The sequence below is a fragment of the Mauremys reevesii genome, linkage group 22 (assembly GCF_016161935.1).
Source record: "Mauremys reevesii isolate NIE-2019 linkage group 22, ASM1616193v1, whole genome shotgun sequence".
In the NCBI taxonomy this organism is placed as follows: domain Eukaryota; kingdom Metazoa; phylum Chordata; order Testudines; family Geoemydidae; genus Mauremys; species Mauremys reevesii.
The window spans coordinates 23525115-23544195 of record NC_052644.1 but is presented as its reverse complement, the minus strand read 5'-3'; the positions used below and the strand labels follow the sequence as shown (position 1 = coordinate 23544195).

General features: G+C 63.7%; 1 protein-coding gene across 2 annotated transcripts; it reads left to right on the top strand.

Annotated features, from left to right (window-relative positions):
• The first annotated feature begins 188 nt into the window (after window positions 1-188).
• Window positions 189-18480, top strand: SMC1A (structural maintenance of chromosomes 1A). 2 transcript variants are annotated; one of them, XM_039510347.1, is made up of 25 exons: window positions 189-462; window positions 1255-1443; window positions 1532-1644; window positions 1766-1969; window positions 2727-2965; window positions 4925-5183; window positions 5623-5763; window positions 6534-6616; window positions 8156-8363; window positions 8965-9150; window positions 10518-10697; window positions 12095-12241; window positions 12510-12647; window positions 12966-13082; window positions 13801-13907; window positions 14081-14222; window positions 14475-14620; window positions 14990-15143; window positions 15560-15670; window positions 16158-16314; window positions 16569-16723; window positions 17112-17263; window positions 17439-17508; window positions 17804-17914; window positions 18109-18480. In XM_039510347.1, the coding sequence occupies exons 1-25, from the start codon at window positions 354-356 to the stop codon at window positions 18190-18192; spliced, it is 3702 nt and encodes a 1233-aa protein (XP_039366281.1). In that variant the 5' UTR covers window positions 189-353; the 3' UTR covers window positions 18193-18480. The 2 variants fall into 2 exon arrangements, with proteins under 2 accessions (XP_039366281.1, XP_039366282.1); XM_039510348.1 differs by lacking the exon at window positions 189-462 and adding an exon at window positions 1067-1082.
• Window positions 18481-19081: the final 601 nt, after the last annotated feature.

Genomic DNA, 19081 nt, shown 5'->3' with positions numbered 1-19081 from the left:
ACGCGGAGGGCGGCCCCGATATGCAAATCACGCTCTGAGGCGCGGCCCTATCAGCACGGAGAACCTGAAGTGGGCGTGTCCCTATATGCAAATTAAGCAAGGAGGCGGGGCGCAGAGCGTCGGGAGGGGGCGGGTCCTGCTATGCAAATCTCGTTCTGAATCGCGGAGGGCTGGGTCTGTCTCGCGGGAAGTGTGGCGCCTCTCGCGAGGTTTGCTCCGTTGGCGGCTCCGGGAGGGGGGGTGGCTCTGGCTGAGCCGGGAGCTGCGATTCCCGCCCGACCGTTCGCGGGCCCCGTGTCCGCCGCGGGTTTCCGTAGCCCTCCCTCCCCAGGGCCCCCCGCAGCCCCCCAGCCATGGGGTTCCTGAAACTGATCGAGATCGAGAACTTCAAGTCTTACAAGGGGCGGCAAATCATCGGGCCCTTCCGGAGATTCACGGCCATCATCGGGCCCAACGGCTCCGGTAAGGGACAGCTCCCCCCCCCGCGCCCGGACGTGGTACGGTCCGCGGCACCCCCCGCCCCACCGGAGTGGTATGGCCCACGGAAGGTGGTATAACCGGCAGACACCCCCTCCCCACGGGCCCCGTGGAACCCCCCTCCCCAGGCAGTTAGTACGGCCCGTGGAACCCCCTCCACACGGAACCCCCCTCCTCACGGGAGGTGGTACGGCCCGTGGAACCCTCTCCCCACGGGGTGGGTGTGGTACAGTCCACGGAACCCCTTCTTTATGAGAGGTGGTACAGCCTGCGGGACCCCTCCTGCCCACGGGGGGCGGGGCAGCTTCATGCCCTGGAACTCCCCCCCCCCCCCGCATAGGAGGGGTAGAGGTGGGATGGTGCAGTCCGTGGACCCCGTGTCCCTACGGTGGAGGGGTGGATAGTACAGTCCATGGGACTTCCCAGTGATGAATGGTACAGTCCAGGGACCCCCCCCCCCGCTCCAGTGCGTTCCTCCCAGTGAGGAATGGTACAGTCCATGGAACCCCCCCCCCCAATGTGGGGGAAGGGGGGATGGTGGGTCCATTGACCAACACCCCCCTTGGGAGGGATAGCGACTCCAGAGGACAAACCCTCCCTGAAAGGCACGTGGTACAGTCCAGGTACCCCCATTCCCCGGCCCCATGGCGCTGATCCCTTCCCGGCCCCATGGCGCTGATCCCTTCCCGGCCCCATGGCGCTGATCCCTTTCCCCGGCCCCATGGCGCTGATCCCTTCCCGGCCCCATGGCGCTGATCCCTGCCCCCTTTCTCCCAGGCAAGTCGAACCTCATGGACGCCATCAGCTTCGTGCTGGGCGAGAAGACGAGCAACCTGCGGGTGAAGACGCTGCGGGACCTGATCCACGGGGCGCCCGTGGGCAAGCCGGCCGCCAACCGGGCCTTCGTCAGCATGGTGTACTCCGAGGACGGGGCCGAGGACCGCACCTTCGCCCGCGTCATTGTGGGTGAGTGCCGGGGGGCGGCGGGGAGGGGGCTGGGCCGCGGGGGGCTCGCCCCTGGCGCTGCCGGGACTGACCCCGCCATCCCTTGCAGGGGGCTCGTCGGAATACAAGATCAATAACAAAGTGGTGCAGCTCAGCGAATACAGCGAGGAGCTGGAGAAGCTGGGGATCCTCATCAAAGCCAGGAACTTCCTCGTCTTCCAGGTGAGGGTGGGGCGTGCCTGATTTGTGGGTCCATCCGGGCATGGGCAGGGGGGAGGAGGAGGATAGAGACGGGGCTGGCTGGCTCTGTGGGCCTGACCCAGCCCTGACCCGCTCTCCGCAGGGGGCGGTGGAGTCGATCGCCATGAAGAACCCCAAGGAGCGCACGGCGCTGTTCGAGGAGATCAGCCGCTCGGGGGAGCTGGCCCAGGAGTACGACAAGCGCAAGAAGGAGATGGTGAAGGCCGAGGAGGACACGCAGTTCAACTACCACCGCAAGAAGAACATCGCGGCTGAGCGCAAGGAGGCCAAGCAGGAGAAGGAGGAGGTGGGGTGGGGGCAGAGTGGCCCGGGGGGCAGGGAAGAAAGAGGTGGGGTGAAATCTGTGGGGGTATGGGAAGCAGGAGGAGATGGTCTCTCTGTGCGGTCAGTGGGGGTAGGGGCGATGGGGTGGTGTGTCTATGGGTTGTGAGGGGTTTTCGGGAGTGGCTGGGCTTTAGGAGGGGGGGGCGTCTGGGTTCTAGTGGATGGGTGCTTGGGGGCTGGATGGGACTTGGGGGGGCAGGTGGGAGTGGGGGTTGTGAGGGGGTTCTAATGAGTGGGGTATCGGGGTGGGATTTGGAGGGCAGGGGGCAGTAGGGGGCTGGGTTCTAGTGGGTGATGGGCTGGTGGGGCAGGCGGATGAGGCTGGGCTCACAGGAAGAAGGTGGGGCTGGGGTTGGGGGGAAGGAAGGGAGAGGTAGGGAGGGGATCTAGAGTGGGAGGTGGGATCTTTAGGTGGAGGTTGGGGCTGGAGGGGGATCCCTCAGTGAGACGGAAAAGGAGGGATGTCTTGGGAGGAAGGGTGGAGACAGGATTTCGAGGGGCAGGAACGGGTGGAGCAGGATCTCTAATGGATGGGGCAGCGGGGCAGGATATCAGGGTATGGATGGAGTGGGATCCCTTGACTGGCCTGAGTCAGAGGTATCTGCTGGGAGTAGGAGGAAGTGGGGTGAGGTTTCTGAGGGCCAGGACAGAACTGAGGGGAGGTGGTAGGTGGGAATCTTCCCCCAACCCGGTGTTTACTCAACACACACCTCGGGCAGGCGGACCGGTACCAGCGCCTGAAGGACGAGGTGGTACGGGCCCAGGTCCAGCTGCAACTCTTCAAGCTGTACCACAACGAGGCTGAGATCGAGAAGCTCAATAAGGAGCTGGGCTCCAAGAACAAGGAGATCGACAAGGACAAGAAGCGCATGGACAAGGTGGAGGATGAGCTCAAGGACAAGAAGAAGGAGCTGGGCAAGATGATGAGGGAGCAGCAGCAGATCGAGAAGGAGATCAAGTGAGGGCAGCATGTGGTAAAACTTGGGTGCTAGAACGGGAGGGGTCCACGCTCCAGAGTGGGGCTGGGAGACACCGGAGCCAGAGGGTGCTGTTATGACCTAGAACTGGAGAATGAACACATTCTGGACTAGTGCACTGCAGAACTGGACTACAGTTTCTAGATCAGGTCACTGTGCACTCTAGAACAAGAGAAGGGCTCTAGGTCTTGTGAGCTCTAGAATGCCCCTTCCCCTTCTAGGTCTAGGGGAAGGACTGCACATTAGGATGGGAAGGGGGACACTGCAGCTGGGTCTTGTTCTAGAGCACGTGTGGGTATGCACTGCACTCTAGAACCTGGGGTTGCACTAGAAAGGGGACAGCTGCGCTGTAGAATTATGGGTTGCACTAGAACAGACAGAGGCTTTGCTCTAGAATGGGACATGACGCTCCAGGCAGGGTCTTGCTCTAGAATGGGAGCAAGATGGCAGAACAGGAGTAGGTATGGGCTGTACTCTAGAACCATTGTGGTGCACTAGAACAGGGGCGGGGATAGGGCTGCTGTGGGCTAGAAAGGGAAGGATGTGGCCTAGTAAGGAGCCCAATCTAGCATGAGGGGATACTGATACAGACTTGGGCTTCTTGGGTGCAGTCTAGAGGGAATTGGGTCTAGAGCTGAGGGTGACTTTATAGTCTTTAAGAAGGGTGGTATGGAAGGGTGATCTAGAACTGAGTTAGGTCTTGAACCAAAGTGCGGGGCAGGAGTATGGTTTGAGAAAGGTTGGCTGAAGCCAGCAGGTTAGCATTACATTCTAGAATGGAGTTGGGTTTAGAATGTGGCCTGGGGTGGAATGAGGGGATGAAAATTAGTAGAGTGGTGATTCTGATCTCAGTAGTGTGGTCTGGAACATTGCATTGTCTAGAACAGGGGTAGGCAATCTATGGCACGCGTGCCGAAGGCGGCATGTGAGCTGATTTTCAGTGGCACTCACACTTCCCGGGTCCTGGCCACCAGTCCAGGGGGCTCTGCATTTTAATTTAATTTTAAATGAAGCTTCTTAAACATTTTTAAAACCTTATTTACTTTACATACAACAATAGTTTAGTTATATATTATAGACTTATAGAAAGAGACCTTCTAAAAGTGTTAAAATGTATGACTGGCACGCGAAACCTTAAATCACAGTGAATAAATGAAGACTCGGCACAGCACTGCTGAAAGGTTGCCAACCCCTGGTCTAGAACAAGGGGTGGTTGGTGGAGGAGGATGGGTCAGGCTAGTTCAATATTAGTACAGTCTAGAATGGGTGTGGTATATGGAGGTTTCTCTGGAATGGGTCTGGTGGTGGAACAGTGTGGAATGGGGCTTGTTCTAGAATGAGGGTGGTCATGGTCCCCTCCAGAATCATGGCTGATCTAGAACAGGAGGTGATGGTACGGGAATGTGGGTGAACTATAAAATGGGTGACCTGAAACAGTATGGGCATATTCTCTAGAACAAGGTAAGGTATAATGTGGCAGGTAACACTGTCTAGATTGGGTGGTCTGCATCAGTTTGGAGGTACACTCTAGAATCAGGCTGATGACATTGTCTGCATTGCATGGCCTGGCATGCCACTAACCTCTTGTAAAATGGGGTGTAGAATAGACCAGGTGATGCTGTCTAGATTGGGTGGCTTAGAACAGGATGGATACAGACTCCAGAAACAGTGAATTAGAGCATATCAGGCAATCCTGGCTGGGTAGGATGCTCTAGGTTGGGTGTCCTAGAACATTGTGTATGATCTAGAAACGTGATTTAGTACAATCAAGCTGACACTGTCTAGGTTGGGGTGTCTAGAACGGCATAGACGTACACTTTAGAAGCGCTCTAATCTAGAATGGAGCAGATGGGCTGTCCGAGTTGGAAGTCCTAGGATCCTACAGGCACAGCCTAGAGCGGGGTGGGGATCTGGAACCCATGGTGCCCCCCCTTCCCCAGGGAGAAGGACTCCGAGTTGAACCAGAAGCGGCCGCAGTACATCAAGGCCAAGGAGAACACCTCTCACAAGATCAAGAAGCTGGAGGCGGCCAAGAAGTCCCTGCAGAACGCCCAGAAGCAGTACAAGAAGCGCAAAGGCGACATGGACGAGCTGGAGAAGGAGATGCTGTCGGTGGAGAAGGCTCGGCAGGAATTTGAGGAGCGCATGGAGGAGGAGAGCCAGAGCCAGGGGCGAGACCTCACCCTGGAGGAGAACCAGGTACGGGTGGCGGGGGCGCTGGGCTTCAGGGAATGGGGTGGGGGACTGGGCTGCCAGAGGTTGCCTATGGATGATGTCCTGAACTATTGTATTTATTAAGATCCTTTTATCTGAGGCGTCGGGGTTTGAACCCCGGCATCCGGGTCAAATCTGACTGTGGGGATCCTATTCGGGCTCCCCTAAATTAGCCCCCCCCTGCAGTTTCAGTTACAGGCAGGATTTTCTTTCACTTCCTGTCCTAAACGGGTGTGTGGCATTGCTGCTCCCCAGTTCTCCCACCCTAGAGGTGGCTGCATCTCAGCGACAGGCGAGCCCTGCCTGTGCGGTGTTATATGCGGCTGTTCTCCAGCTCTCCACCCCAGGCGAGCCTCCCTGTGTGATGTTGCTGAGCAGCTGGGATTTGATGCTGTTGCTGTCCTGTTCTCTTCCCCCCTGGCAGGTGAAGAAATATCACCGGCTGAAGGAAGAGGCCAGTAAAAGAGCTGCCACGCTAGCCCAGGAGCTGGAGAAATTTAACCGGGACCAGAAAGCAGATCAGGACCGGTTGGACCTGGAGGAGAGGAAGAAAGTGGAGACTGAGGTGAGACAGGATCTAGGATCCTTCCTCTATTTCCTCTCCCCGCACCCCACACTGCTGGGATCCCCCAGGCTGCTCCCCACGCCGCCCGCCTGTCACGAAGTGGGAATGTTCTTAATGTTTTCTCTGAATCCTGTGTGGGTGCCTCAGTTTCCCCTCTGCAGTTCTTGGGTATCTGGGTGGGGGGAGACGGGGGTGCGATTGTTGCAGAGCCCGAGAGGGCAGATGTGATGCTGTCGGCACAGAAAGTGACCGACACCCTGTCTCCTGGGCCCCTCCCCTGCAAGGTGCCAGCTGAAGGTGTCGGAGAACAAAGAGATCAGGTGCCTCCTGGCCCGGGAAGGAGACAGAGGCCAGAGAGGAGGGGCTGGGGAGTCAGTTTGGAGCTGGCTGGGAAAACGGAGGGGAGCCCAGATGGGCTCTGGCCTCCCTGGGGCCCCCCAAGATGGACCTGAGCGGGGGGGTCCTGTTGTCCGTACCTGCAAGACCTGTCTTGGATTGTTCCTGTCGGCTAATAAACCTCCTGTGTTGCTGGCTGGCTGAGAGTCACGGGGGCTCGCAGGGAGCCGGGGCTGCAGGGCCTTGTCTTCCCCAAAACTCCATAACACCGTCTCTCGCCAATTTCTGATCCTCCCCTCGGTGTGGCCGTCCTGAGCCCAGCGGCTAACGAGCTCCCTCCCGATGTCTAAGCCCCGGCTCGGGCGCAGGCCTTGCTACCTACCCTTCCCCCGTCTCCGTTTGTCCGCCCGCCTCACGCTGCGTCTCCGCCCCAGGCCAAGATCAAGCAGAAGCTGCGGGAGATCGAGGAGAACCAGAAGCGGATTGAGAAGCTGGAGGAATACATCGCTACCAGCAAGTACGCCCGGCCCTGCCCTGCCGGCGCCAGGGGGCGCTGGGCTCTGGGGGCTCAGCCGGGGGGGCTCCCCTGGCAGTCGGTGCTGCGGGGTGGAGGGGCTGGGAATGGGGTGCTGTCCCCGGGCAGTGGGTGCCAGGGGGCTGGGCAGGGGGCGCTCTCCCCGGGCGGTGGGTGCTGGGGCTGGCCGGGATGCTCTCCCGGGCGGTGGGTGCCAGGAGGCTGGGCAGGTGCTCTCCCGGGCAGTGGGTACCGGGAGCAGAGGCTGGGCAGGCGCTCTCCCGGGCGGTGGGTGCCGGGGCTGGGCAGGCGCTCTCCCGGGCGGTGGGTGCCGGGGCTGGGCAGGCGCTCTCCCGGGGTGGGTGCCGGGGGCTGGGCAGGCGCTCCCGGGGTGGGTGCCGGGAGCAGGAGGCTGGGCAGGCGCTCTCCCGGGCAGTGGGTGCCGGGGCTGGGCAGGGGCGCTCCCGGGCGGTGGGTGCCAGGGGCTGGCCGGGGTGCTCTCCCGGGCAGTGGGTACCCGGGGAGCAGAGGGCTGGGCACGGGCGCTCCCGGGCGGTGGGTGCCGGGGCTGGGCACGGGCGCTCTCCCGGGCGGTGGGGGCCGGGGCTGGGCAGGCGCTCTCCCGGGCGGTGGGTGCCGGGGCTGGGCAGGCGCTCTCCCGGGCAGTGGCGCTCTCCCGGGCGGTGGGGGCGGGGCTGGGCAGGCGCTCTCCCGGGCGGTGGGGGCCGGGGGGCTGGGCAGGGGGCGCTCTCCCGGGCAGTGGGTACGGAGGGGGAGCAGAGGCTGGGCAGGCGCTCTCCCGGGCGGCTGGGCAGGGGGCGCTCTCCCGGGCGGCTGGGCAGGCGCTCTCCCCGGGCGGTGGGGGCCGGGGGGCTGGGCAGGGGGCGCTCTCCCCGGGCGGTGGGGGCCGGGGGGCTGGGCAGGGGCTCTCCCGGGCAGTGGGTGCGGAGGAGCAGAGGGCTGGGCAGGCGCTCTCCCGGGGCTGGGCAGGGGCGCTCCCGGGCGGTGGGGCCGGGGCTGGGCAGGGGCGCTCTCCCGGGCGGTGGGGCCGGGCTGGGCAGGCGCTCTCGGGGGCTGGGCAGGGGCGCTCTCCCGGGCGGTGGGGGCAGAGGGGGCTGGGCAGGGGCGCTCCCGGGCGGTGGGGCCGGGGCTGGGCAGGGGCGCTCCCGGGCGGTGGGGCCGGGGGCTGGGCAGGGGCGCTCCCGGGCGGTGGGGGCCGGGGAGCTGGGCAGGGGGCGCTCTCCCCGGGCGGTGGGGGCCGGGGGGCTGGGCAGGCGCTCTCCCGGGCGGTGGGGCCGGGGCTGGGCTGGGCAGGCGCTCTCCCGGGCGGTGGGGGCAGGGGGCTGGGCAGGGGCGCTCTCCCGGGCGGTGGGGCCGGGGCTGGGCAGGGGCGCTCTCCCGGGGCTGGGCAGGGGCGCTCTCCCGGGCGGTGGGGCCAGGGGCTGGGCAGGGGGCGCTCTCCCCGGGCGGTGGGTACCCGGGGGGGAGCAGAGGCCTGGCCAGGGGCGCAGTGCCCTGAGCGCTCGCCGGCGCCCCCCGCAGGCAGTCGCTGGAGGAGCAGAAGAAGCTGGAGGGGGAGCTGACGGAGGAGGTGGAGCTGGCCAAGCGGCGCATCGATGAAATCAACAAGGAGCTGAACCAGGTGATGGAGCAGCTGGGGGACGCCCGCATCGACCGGCAGGAGAACAGCCGCCAGCAGCGCAAGGCCGAGATCATGGAAAGCATCAAGCGCCTCTACCCCGGCTCCGTGGTGCGTGGGGGGAGGGGATCTATGGGGCACTGGCTCACCTGGCGCATGGGGGTGCAGTGGGGCCTGGCGCCTCGGGGAGGGGGCGGGTCTCTGGCTCTGTAATTTTGGGAGGAGAGGGGTGGCTGGGAGGGGACTGTTGCCTTGCTGGGGTGTCCCATTGATTGGGGAGCTCATCAGGGGGTTGGGGGGCTCTGGGACAGGTGGGATTGCAGGAGTGTCTGGGATGGGAAGAGTTGAGGGGGGTCTCGGGGATGGGAGGGATTTTGGGGCATCTCTGAAACAGGAGAGGTGGGGGGGGTCTCTGGGGTGGCTGTGATTTTGGGGGGCTGGGAAGCGACTGAGATTTGGGAGTCACGCAGGAGGGATTGTGGGGGTCTCCAGGAAGGGGGTGGGGGTTTGGGCGGTCTGGAACAGGAGCGAGGGGGTCTCTCGGCCGGGAGAGATTTGGGGGGTCTCTGGAACAGGAGGGGGGGGTCTCTGGGACGAGACGGGTTGCGGGGGGTCTCTGGGAAGGGGCTCTTGGATTGGGGGAGGCTCTGGGCAGCAGGGAGTGGGGGTCCCTGTCCCGCTCACCCCCGCCCCCCCCTCCTTCCCTGCACAGTATGGGCGACTCATCGACCTCTGCCAGCCCACGCAGAAGAAATACCAGATCGCGGTCACCAAGGTGCTGGGCAAGAACATGGACGCCATCATTGTGGACTCGGAGAAGACGGGCCGCGACTGCATCCAGTACATCAAGGAGCAGCGGGGCGAGCCGGAGACCTTCCTCCCCCTGGACTACCTGGAGGTGAGCCCCCCACCGCCTGCCCTCTCAGGCCCGGTCTGCGATAGGCACACGCCGACCCCCGAGTGCCCGGCCCCTGGCCGCTCTGTTATGCTCCCCAGGAAGCAGCCCCTGCCAGCCCCCCGACTCCCCTTTAGATCCATGCCCAGCCTGTGTCAGCTGCCCCCAGATCCCTCCAGCGCCTGGGGCTCTTCGCGGTACCCACCCGAGCCTTCGGCTTTCGTTCGTAAACAGGCTGCCGGCTGTCTCGGTCGGCGTCGATTTCACCCTGGGTGGTTCTGGGCCAGCACCCGCTCTGTGTGTGCGGCCGCCGACGCCGTCCCCAAACCCCACCGGCGCGTTAGGAACGGGGTGGGGAGTAAGACGGAAAATATCCCCGGGCCGCCGTGTAAATCCACGGTACCTCGAACGCCGTGGGCAGCTCTGAGCGCCCTGACTCCTGAAAGATCTGTTCGCATTGGGGCCAAGTACAGAGAGAGGCAACGGAAATAATTAGGCGGCTGGAACCGTTTGCATATGAGGCGCGATTGAAAAGACCCCGGGACTGTTCAGCTTAGGAAAGAGACGACTGAGGGCGGGACAGGACAGGGCTCTAAAATCGTGATGGTGTGGACCAGGCGTCATTCGCCCCTTCGTGTAACACAGGGACTGGGGTCACCCGACGAAACCTCTGGGGCGCCAGGAGCTGGACTGGACAGGGGCTGGGTCACTCGATAGCTGCCCTGTTCGGTTCATTCCCTCTGGGGCGCCTGGAGCTGGACTGGACGACAGGGGCTGGGTCACTCGATAGCTGCCCTGTTCGGTTCATTCCCTCTGGGGCGCCTGGAGCTGGACTGGACAGGGGCTGGGTCACTCGATAGCTGCCCTGTTCGGTTCATTCCCTCTGGGGCGCCTGGCTCCAGCTGGTATCACAAGACGGGACCTTGGGGGAGCTCTGATCCGGGTCGTCTCGTGTTTGCTGCCCGCACGCTCGCCCCGGCCCCGAAAATCCCGTCTCGGCGAGGTCAGGCGACCACCGCGTGAGGACGGCCCAGAGTTCGGTTTGAGGCCGTGCGCGCCGGCTCGCCTGGCGTGGCGCTGACGAGCTGCGGCTTAACGCTTAGATGCCTCAGCGGCTGCCGTCGTTCCTGCAAGGGGGGACGTTGAAATGGATGAAAATCTGACTCTCCCCCGTAACTTCGCACGAGGGTGAAGATTTAAATCCAGAAAGGGGCCGGGCTGGGGGGAAGGTTTCCATGAATGGGCGTTAGCGGGACGCGCGTTTCCTGGGAGCTCTGCCAGTTGGGAGCAAGGGGTCCCTGGCTGGTGTGTCGCTCCCTCCCCCTCACTGCACCGGGACTCTCCTGCGATCTCGCCCCCTCCCCCCGCAGGTGAAGCCCACGGACGAGAAGCTGCGGGAGCTGAAGGGGGCCAAGCTGGTGATCGACGTGATCCGCTACGAGCCGCCCCACATCAAGAAGGCCCTGCAGTACGCCTGCGGGAACGCCCTGGTGTGTGACAATGTGGAGGACGCCCGGCGCATCGCCTTCGGGGGCCACCAGAGGCACAAGGTGAGCCGCGAACCCAGGTGTCCGGCCTCCCGACCCACTAGACACCCCCCCTCCTCCCGTCCCTCCAGGAGAGAACCCAGGCATCCTGATTCCTATTCCTCACCACCACCACTAGACCCCCTCCCCTTCCTTCCCAGGGCTGGGGGAAGAACCCAGGAGTCCTGGCCCCCAGCCCCCTGCTCTAACCACCAGATCCCACTCCCCTCCCAGAGCCAGGGATGGAACCCAGGAGTCTGGGCTCCCAGCCCCCCTGCTCTAACCACTGGACCCCACTCCCCTCCCAGACACAGGGAGAGAACCAAGGAGTCCTGGCTCCCAGCCCTGCCACTCTAACCACTAGACCCCACTCCCCTCCCAGACACAGGGACAGAACCCAGGAGTCCTGGCTCTCAGCCCCCCCCCGCCCCTGGCTTTCTTCCTCAGCCTGGTCCAGTGCATTGCAGGGGCTGGAGCCGCCTGGCAGAATCCTAGCAATCGGCCCGGAGGGGTTCTCGACAGGGCGTCCCGTCCACCCCCGGCGCCGAGACGGGCCCGAGTCAGCCTAGGCCACCCAGGCAGGGGTTTGGCCAACCCCCTCCTATGACGGGGCTTCCACGCCCCCCCCTTGGGAGCCGATTCCGGCGCTTGACTCTCCGTCGAACGGGGAAGCGTTTCCTGCTCGCCAGCCACAGTCTCCCCTGCTGCTGGCTCCTCGTCCCGCCGTCAGCAGACGCAGCAAACAGCTGATCCCGGCCGCGCCAGACTCTACCCCACTAGACCCCCACTTCCTTCCCAGAGCTGGAGAGAGAACCCAGGCATCCTGGCTCCCTGCCACCGCCCTGAATTCAGACCCCGGCTCCCAGTTTGTCACGGGTGGGTTGTTTTTTATTTTTTGTTTTGTTTTTTTAAACCCTAATCCCGCCCTCCGAACGGCTGGCGACCCTCCCGGCTGGGCTGCAGATTTCATCAGCCCGCTCTCCGGGCCGTCGCTCGAATCGTCCGTGACCCTAGCGAATCGCAGCGGCCCCGGGACCAAGCCCCACGGGAGCTGGATGCGCCCTCAGGCTTTGGGGATGGTTTTTTCCACCTGCCGGATGCTCATTTCATCTAGCTCCCACGGCCCCAGTTTGCTTGTGAGAATGTCCCCTGGGACTGGGTCCAGAACCCGACGAAAATCAAGATTTAGCTCGTCTGCAGCTTCCCCCGTCTACTAGGCCGGTGGCACCGGCAGAGAACAGAAATCGGTTGGTCCGGTGTGATTTGTTCGGCAAATCCGTGCTGGCTGTTCCTTGTCGCCCGGGTCTCCTCCAAATCGCTGCAGCCTCTTCCCAGGCGATATCCCTGAACCTCGCCCCGGCTGCGGCGCACGGGGGGGGCGGGTGGCCGTGCCCTGACCTGCCGTGCTCTCACCCCTGCAGACGGTCGCCCTGGACGGCACCCTGTTCCAGAAGTCGGGGGTGATCTCCGGAGGCGCCAGCGACCTGAAGGCCAAGGCCCGCCGTTGGGACGAGAAGGCCGTGGATAAGCTGAAGGAGAAGAAGGAGAGGCTGACAGAGGAGTTAAAGGTGCGGGAGGCTGGGAGTCGGATCCAGTAGGGGGCGCTCTCTCCTGGCAGTCAGTGCTGGGAGCTAGGCAGCTCTGTGTTGTGCGGCGTTCTGTGCGGCTGTTCCCCAGTGGCTCCGCCCCAGAGGTGGCTGCATCTCAGTGCCGGGCGAGCCGTCCCCGTGTGGCGTTCTGTGCGGCTGTTCCCCAGTTGCTCCGCCCCAGAGGTGGCTGCATCTCAGTGCCGGGCGAGCCGTCAGGCTGTTGTTAAAACAATCTTGTGCCCTTTAGGAGCAAATGAAGGCCAAGCGCAAAGAGGCCGAGCTGCGGCAGGTACAATCCCAAGCCCACGGGCTGCAGATGCGGCTGAAATACTCCCAGAGCGACTTGGAACAGACCAAGACGCGTCACCTTGCCCTGAACCTCCAGGTACGGCGGCTGCTGCCATCGACTCAGCCGTTCTTGGGGGGTGGGGGTGGGGGCGCTAAATGGATCGTGGCGTCTCTGCCCCCACCCACCCCATTCTCCCAGACATCTGTTTCTGGGAGGTGGCGTCGGCAGGGTCGCCAGGACAGATGTTCTACAGGTGGGGGTTGGGGCTGTAAAAAGTCCTGGGGAATTGTGTGGGGCTTGGTGCGGGGATGCGGGGGGAGGCAGGATCGGGGCTGCGGGGGGCCTGCTGCGGTGGGGGGGCTGCTCTCTCAGCTGGGTATTCACCCCTTGTCCCTCTGGCCTCCCCCTCCACAGGAGAAGTCGAAGCTGGAGAGTGAACTGGCGAACTTTGGGCCCCGCATCAATGACATCAAGCGAATCATCCAGAGCCGGGAGCGGGAGATGAAGGATCTCAAGGAGAAGATGAACCAGGTAAGTGTGAAGCGGTGCATCATGGAGGACGTAGTCCATGCAGTGCCCCCCCGTGTGGTGCATTGTGGGGAATGTAGTCTGTGCTGTGCCCTGGAAGCGGTGCATTGTGGGGAATGTAGTCTGTGCTGTGCCCTGGAAGCGGTGCATTGTGGGGAATGTAGTCCGTGCTGTGCCCTGGAAGCGGTGCATTGTGGGGGCCGTAGCCTGCATGGTGTCCCGGAAGCAGTGCATTGTGGGGGACATAGTCCATGCATTGTGGCATCGCTTTGGCCTGTCCCCTGCTGCAATGCATTGTGGGGGTTATACTCCACCCTGGTGATCATAGGGGGAGTCATAGTTTGAAGCAATGCATTGTGGGGGGGGGTAGTCCATGTAGCATTGCTCTGCTGCAGTGCATTGTGGGGGATGTAGTCCAAATAGCATTGGTCCCTGGCCCTCTTCTGCTGCAGTGCATTGTGGGGGGTGTAGTTCGTGTGGCACCTTCCCATGCTGCATCCTGGGGGTTGTAGTCTGTGGCTATGCTCCCAGTTCTGCCTCTCCGCTCCTGCCGGCCCCTTCCTGTGCAAAGAGAGGGGAGATCAGTTGCTGGGGGGTGGAGTTTGATGCTCCTGGGTGGTGCCGGGTTGGTAGCCCAGGACCCGGAATTGGGGCTGTCAGATGGGGCAGGGAAGGGGCACCCCCCAGCCAGGGTCTAACAGCAGCACTCTCCCACCGGCAGGTGGAGGACGAGGTGTTCGAGGAGTTCTGCCGGGAGATCGGGGTAAGGAACATCCGGGAGTTTGAGGAGGAGAAAGTGAAGCGGCAGAACGAGATTGCCAAGAAAAGGTACCAGCCTGGATGGGAGCCAGCGCTCCCTAGAGGGGAAAGGCCCTGAATCCCATTCCCTGCCCCCTGAGCCGGCCAGTCCCTGCCCCGGGGTCGGATGGGAGCCAACGCCCCCTAGAGGGGACAGGGGGAGGGGAGAACCCTGCACCCTGACTCTTCCCCCCGGCCCCCAGGCTGGAGTTTGAGAACCAGAAGACGCGGCTGGGGATCCAGTTGGATTTCGAGAAGAACCAGCTGAAGGAGGACCAGGAGAAGGTGCACATGTGGGAGCAGACCGTCAAGAAGGACGAGGCCGAGATCGAGAAGCTCAAGAAGGTACCAGGAGTCAGGGGGGCGGGAGGAGGTGAGGGGGCGGGATCTGGGCGCTGGGGGGAGGGAGGGGCGTGGGGGTGCTGCATTGGAGGGTGGGGCTCCCTCTCCAGCTACCCCGGAAGAGCAATGCTGGGGGAGGGGGCGTTTTCTTCTCCTCCTCCCCCTGTCCAAGATGAGCCATATGGGCAGTGGTGGGTGGGGCTCGTTCCCCCAGGAGCACTGTGGGCGGGGCTAACTCCCCCCTCCCCCGTGCAGGAGGAGCAGCGTCACATGAAGATCATTGACGAGACCATGGCCCAGCTGCAGGACCTGAAGAACCAGCACCTGGCCAAGAAATCCGAGGTCAACGACAAGAACCACGAGATGGAGGAGATCCGCAAGAAGCTGGGCGGGGCCAACAAGTGAGTGACAGCCAGGGGGTGGGGCCAAGGAGCTGGTTTTCCACTGCATTGACAGCTGTCCATTGGAGGCGGGGCCAGTGAGTGACCTGGGCCCATTGGAGGTGGGGCCTGTGTATGGTAGATTCCCATTGGAGGAAGGTCCATGGGGGTGGGGAAGGGGGCGGGGCCAGTGCATGGTAGCTCTCCATTGGAGGCGGGGCCACTGACTCAGGTGCAGTGGGGGTGGGGCCAGGGAAGGGGCGGGCCCTGTGCGTGGTAGCCCTCCATTGGTGACGGCTGGCCAGTGGAAGTGGGTGGGGCCAGCACATGATGGACATCTGTTGGAGGCGGGGCCAGCCAGTGAACCGGGCCCGCCCCCCCGCCCTGCAGGGAAATGACCCACCTGCAGAAGGAGGTGACGGCCATCGAGACGAAGCTGGAGCAGAAGCGCAGCGACCGCCACAACCTGCTGCAGGCCTGCAAGATGCAGGACATCAAACTGCCCCTCTCCAAGGGCACCATGGACGACATCAGCCAGGAGGAGGTGGGGGATGGGTGGGGGCTGGCCGTGACGCTGTGGGGGCTTGGGGAACAAATGGGGCTGGAGGAGTGGGGATGCAGGGGTCGTGATGCTGGGGGTGACTGCGGGGTACAGATGGGGGCTGGAGGAGTGGGGGAGGCAGGGGGAGTCGTGACGCTGTCGGGGGGTTGGGGTACAGATGGGGGCTGGAGGAGTGGGGGAGGCAGGGGGAGTCGTGACGCTGTCGGGGGGGTTGGGGTACAGGTGGGGGCTGGAGGAGTGGGGGAGGCGGGGGGGCCATGGTGCTGCGGGGAGTGGAGGGGGGGTTTCAAAGGATGAGTGGCACTATGGGGCAGGGAGGGGGAGGGGGCTGTAGAGGGGGAGGGCTCTGTCCTTCCCAGTCCCTCCTTCGCTCACCTCCCCCCCATCCCCCACCCCAGGGCGGGGCGCACGGCGAGGAGCCCGTCAGCAGCTCCCAGCGCACCTCCAACATGTACGCCCGGGAGGCCCTGATCGAGATCGACTACAGCGACCTGTCCGAGGACCTCAAGGTGGGCAGAGCCTGGGGGACTCCCCGGCGCACAGGGCTTGGGGGCGGGACACCCGTGGGCACCGGCCTGTGGGACTCCCCGCCACTGGAGATCCCACTGCGGCGACCTTGCCCGGATTGCCCTGCGGGACTCCCCGCCACTGGAGATCCCGCTGCGGCGACCCCGCCCGGATTCCCCTGCGGGACTCCCCGCCTCTGGGCAGGGGTGGGGAGGGTTCCTTGGCCAACCAGGGTCTCCATGGAGACGATCGCTTGGTTGTAAAATGGATGAGGGTTCTCAAGTTTCCTCCCTCTGAGGCATAAGCCCCGCCTCCTAATGGATGGAGGCGGAGCCAGGAATAAATGCTCCTCCCCCACCCTATTGTCGATGGCACCTTCCGCTGAGGCCCGGGAGGTGAGATATGGGGCCGGATGGGCCTGTGGAGGGAGGTGGGTGGGGCATGAGAGTGGCTGGCTCCATCCCCTCCCCTTCTGTCCCGCCCCCCCAGGATGCCCAGGCGGAAGACGAGATCAAGCAGGAGATGAACCAGCTGCAGCAGAAGCTGAATGAGCAGCAGAGCGTCCTCCAGCGCATCGCTGCCCCCAACATGAAGGCCATGGAGAAGCTGGAGAGCGTCCGGGACAAGTTCCAGGAGACCTCTGACGGTACCGGACGCCTGGGTCCCAGCCCAGGGAAGGGGGGTTAAAGCAGGGAGGGCTGGGAGCCAGGACTCCTGGGTTCTCTCCCCGGCTCTGGGAGGGGGGTAGGGTCTGGTGGGTTAGAGCAGGTGGGGCTGGGAGTTAGGACTCCTGGGTTCTCTCCCCAGCTCTGGGAGGGGAGTGGGGTCTAGTGGTTAGAGCAGGGGGGCGGGAGCCCGAATGCCTGGGTTCCCACTCACCACCCCCACCCCACCCCACAGAGTTTGAGGCAGCCCGGAAGCGCGCCAAGAAGGCCAAGCAGGCATTTGAGCAGATCAAGAAGGAGCGATTTGACAGGTTCAACGCCTGCTTCGAGTCCGTGGCCACGAACATCGATGAGATCTACAAGGCTCTGTCGCGGAACAGCAGCGCCCAGGTGAGCTCCGCCCCCTCTCTGCCCCCTCCCCCGTCCTCTCCTTCCCTGCCCCATCTGGGACCCCCTTTGACTCCGCCCTGACCCCACCTTCTTCCTGGAAAGGCAGCATCTGTCCTCTGGGCAAGGTAGCTGGGGACCCCACCCCTGAGCCCCATGCTGGGTTGGGAGTTAACCCCCATTGAGATGCGTGTGGCAGTTCACACCTCTGCGAGCGATCGGCTCAGGCTCTCAGCAGACTCAGGCACCGTCGCCTTTTTGAGCTTTTCTCCCCAGTCACGAGGGCTAGAAACGTTAGTAGTATTGTAATCCGAAAGTGGGGAGGTGGGGCTGGAGGCTCTGCCTCCTTCGGGCCCCACCCCTTACTGCCCCTCCCACCCCCCCTCTGTAGGCGTTCCTGGGTCCGGAGAACCCCGAAGAGCCGTACCTGGATGGAATTAATTACAACTGCGTGGCCCCCGGCAAGCGGTTCCGGCCCATGGACAACCTCTCCGGAGGGGAGAAAACTGTAGCAGCCTTGGCCCTTCTGTTTGCTATCCACAGGTAGGAGACGCTGGGGCCCAGTGGGGTAGAGTGGGGGGGGCTGGGAGCCAGGACTCCTGGGTTCTCTCCCCGGCCCTGGGAGGGGAGTGGGAGCTGGTGGCTGAGAGCAGGGGGGCTGTGGGGCAGGGTCATCGGCGAACTCCCCATCACCCCCTCGTCTCCGCTCCCTCCCCAGCTACAAACCTGCCCCCTTCTTTGTGCTGGACGAAATTGACGCCGCGCTGGACAACACCAATATCGGGAAGGTGTGTGGGGCTGATGGGGGGGCCTCCGTGGGCCATGTGATGGGAGGGAAGCTGGGGGAGAGGGTGGCGGCTGGGGGAGAGAAAAGGGAAGTGGTTTGGGGGGACGTGGGAGATTTGGGGCAGGAGAGTTCGGGGCTGGGGACTCTGGGGAGAAAGGTTTGGGGGAGGCAGTCGTGGAGGGGGTGCCCCATTGACCCCCCTCGTAGATGAGAGGGTTTGGGGGGGAGGTCTGGAGCTGAGGGGGGCTGAGGGTTTTAGGGGACCCCCATTGACCCCACCCAAATCCCCCCCACAGGTGGCCAACTACATCAAAGAGCAGTCGGCCTGCAACTTCCAGGCCATCGTCATCTCGCTGAAGGAGGAATTCTACACCAAGGCCGAAAGCCTCATCGGGGTCTACCCCGAGGTACGGGGGGCTGCCCCCCACTTCTCTGCCGCCCCATCCAGCCCCCGGGGGTGGGGGCACGGGGTGCCTGTCTCTGCCTGGGTCCGGGGGGCATGTGGGGGGGCAGCACAGGCCCTGCCTGGGGGTGGGGGGGGTGGGGGGAAGTGACCCCCCCTTTTTATCCATCTCTGACCCCCCCCCTCCTCTCTCCACAGCAAGGGGACTGCGTGATCAGCAAAGTGCTGACCTTTGACCTCACCAAGTACCCCGACGCCAACCCGAACCCCAACGAGCAATGAGCCAGCCGGACGCTGCCACGGGTGGGGGGCTGTGATGGGTTAACCCCCATTCCCTTTATTTTAACCATTTCATTGCCTCTGCCAGTGCAGTCTGGGGGGGCAGGGGCTATTAACCCCCCGTCTCTAAGGTGAGGGCCACCTGTCTCCACGACGCTGGGGGGAGCGGTTTTATCCCGGGGGGGGGCTCAATTCCCCCCACCCCCCCCAATGCTATTTTTAGAATCATGCTATTTAACTTGCTTTTTAAAATCAGCCCCCGGGGGATCAGGCTTGGACGTTTTAGCCCTGGTAGGGCTGGGATTAGGGGGCGGGAGGGGGGGGGGGATCACGGGGCTGTTGCTTTTCGAGTCGTGTGTCTGTGTGTGTGTGTGGAATGTGTCTTTTTTGCAACAAAATAAACCAGATTTTCCCCTTCCCTGGATGGCTCGTAGGTCAATCTTTGGGGGCTGGGGTTGGGTGGGCGTGTGCCCCCTGCTGGCGGGGATCAGACCTGCTCCCTGTGCCAGGGGGCACGTGCCCTGGGGTGAGGCCCCGGGTACCAGCCTGGGGGCTGTGACGGGAGGTGGGCAAAATGGGGGGTGCTCATCTGATGGGGAAGGGTACTGGGGCTCTGGTCTGGGAGATGTGGGGCAGGCTGGGCCTGTGGGTCTGATTTCCCCTCCCCCTCTGTTGAGACCAGAGCCATCGCAGCCCTCAGGGCACGGAGCTGTGAGCCGGGCATGGGACAGGGGGACCAGAAAGTGCCAACCCCGGCCTAGAGCCGTGTGGTGGCAGGAACTCAGGTGAGACCGGCCAGGTGGTGCCAGCTCCCTGCTCATCCCTACCGGCGCCCCAGAGCGGCTCAGAGCCCCCTGTCCTTTGTCCTGGTGCCAGGGCAGCCTGGGGGCGG

Bases quoted from the DNA above. Each gene is read 5' to 3' on its own strand.
- SMC1A (XM_039510347.1), top strand. From the start codon at position 354: ATGGGGTTCCTGAAACTGATCGAGATCGAGAACTTCAAGTCTTACAAG. The intron at 12,242-12,509 runs GTGCGGGAGGCT...TGTGCCCTTTAG, and splicing joins GGCTGACAGAGGAGTTAAAG to GAGCAAATGAAGGCCAAGCG. The intron at 14,223-14,474 runs GTACCAGGAGTC...TCCCCCGTGCAG, and splicing joins AGATCGAGAAGCTCAAGAAG to GAGGAGCAGCGTCACATGAA.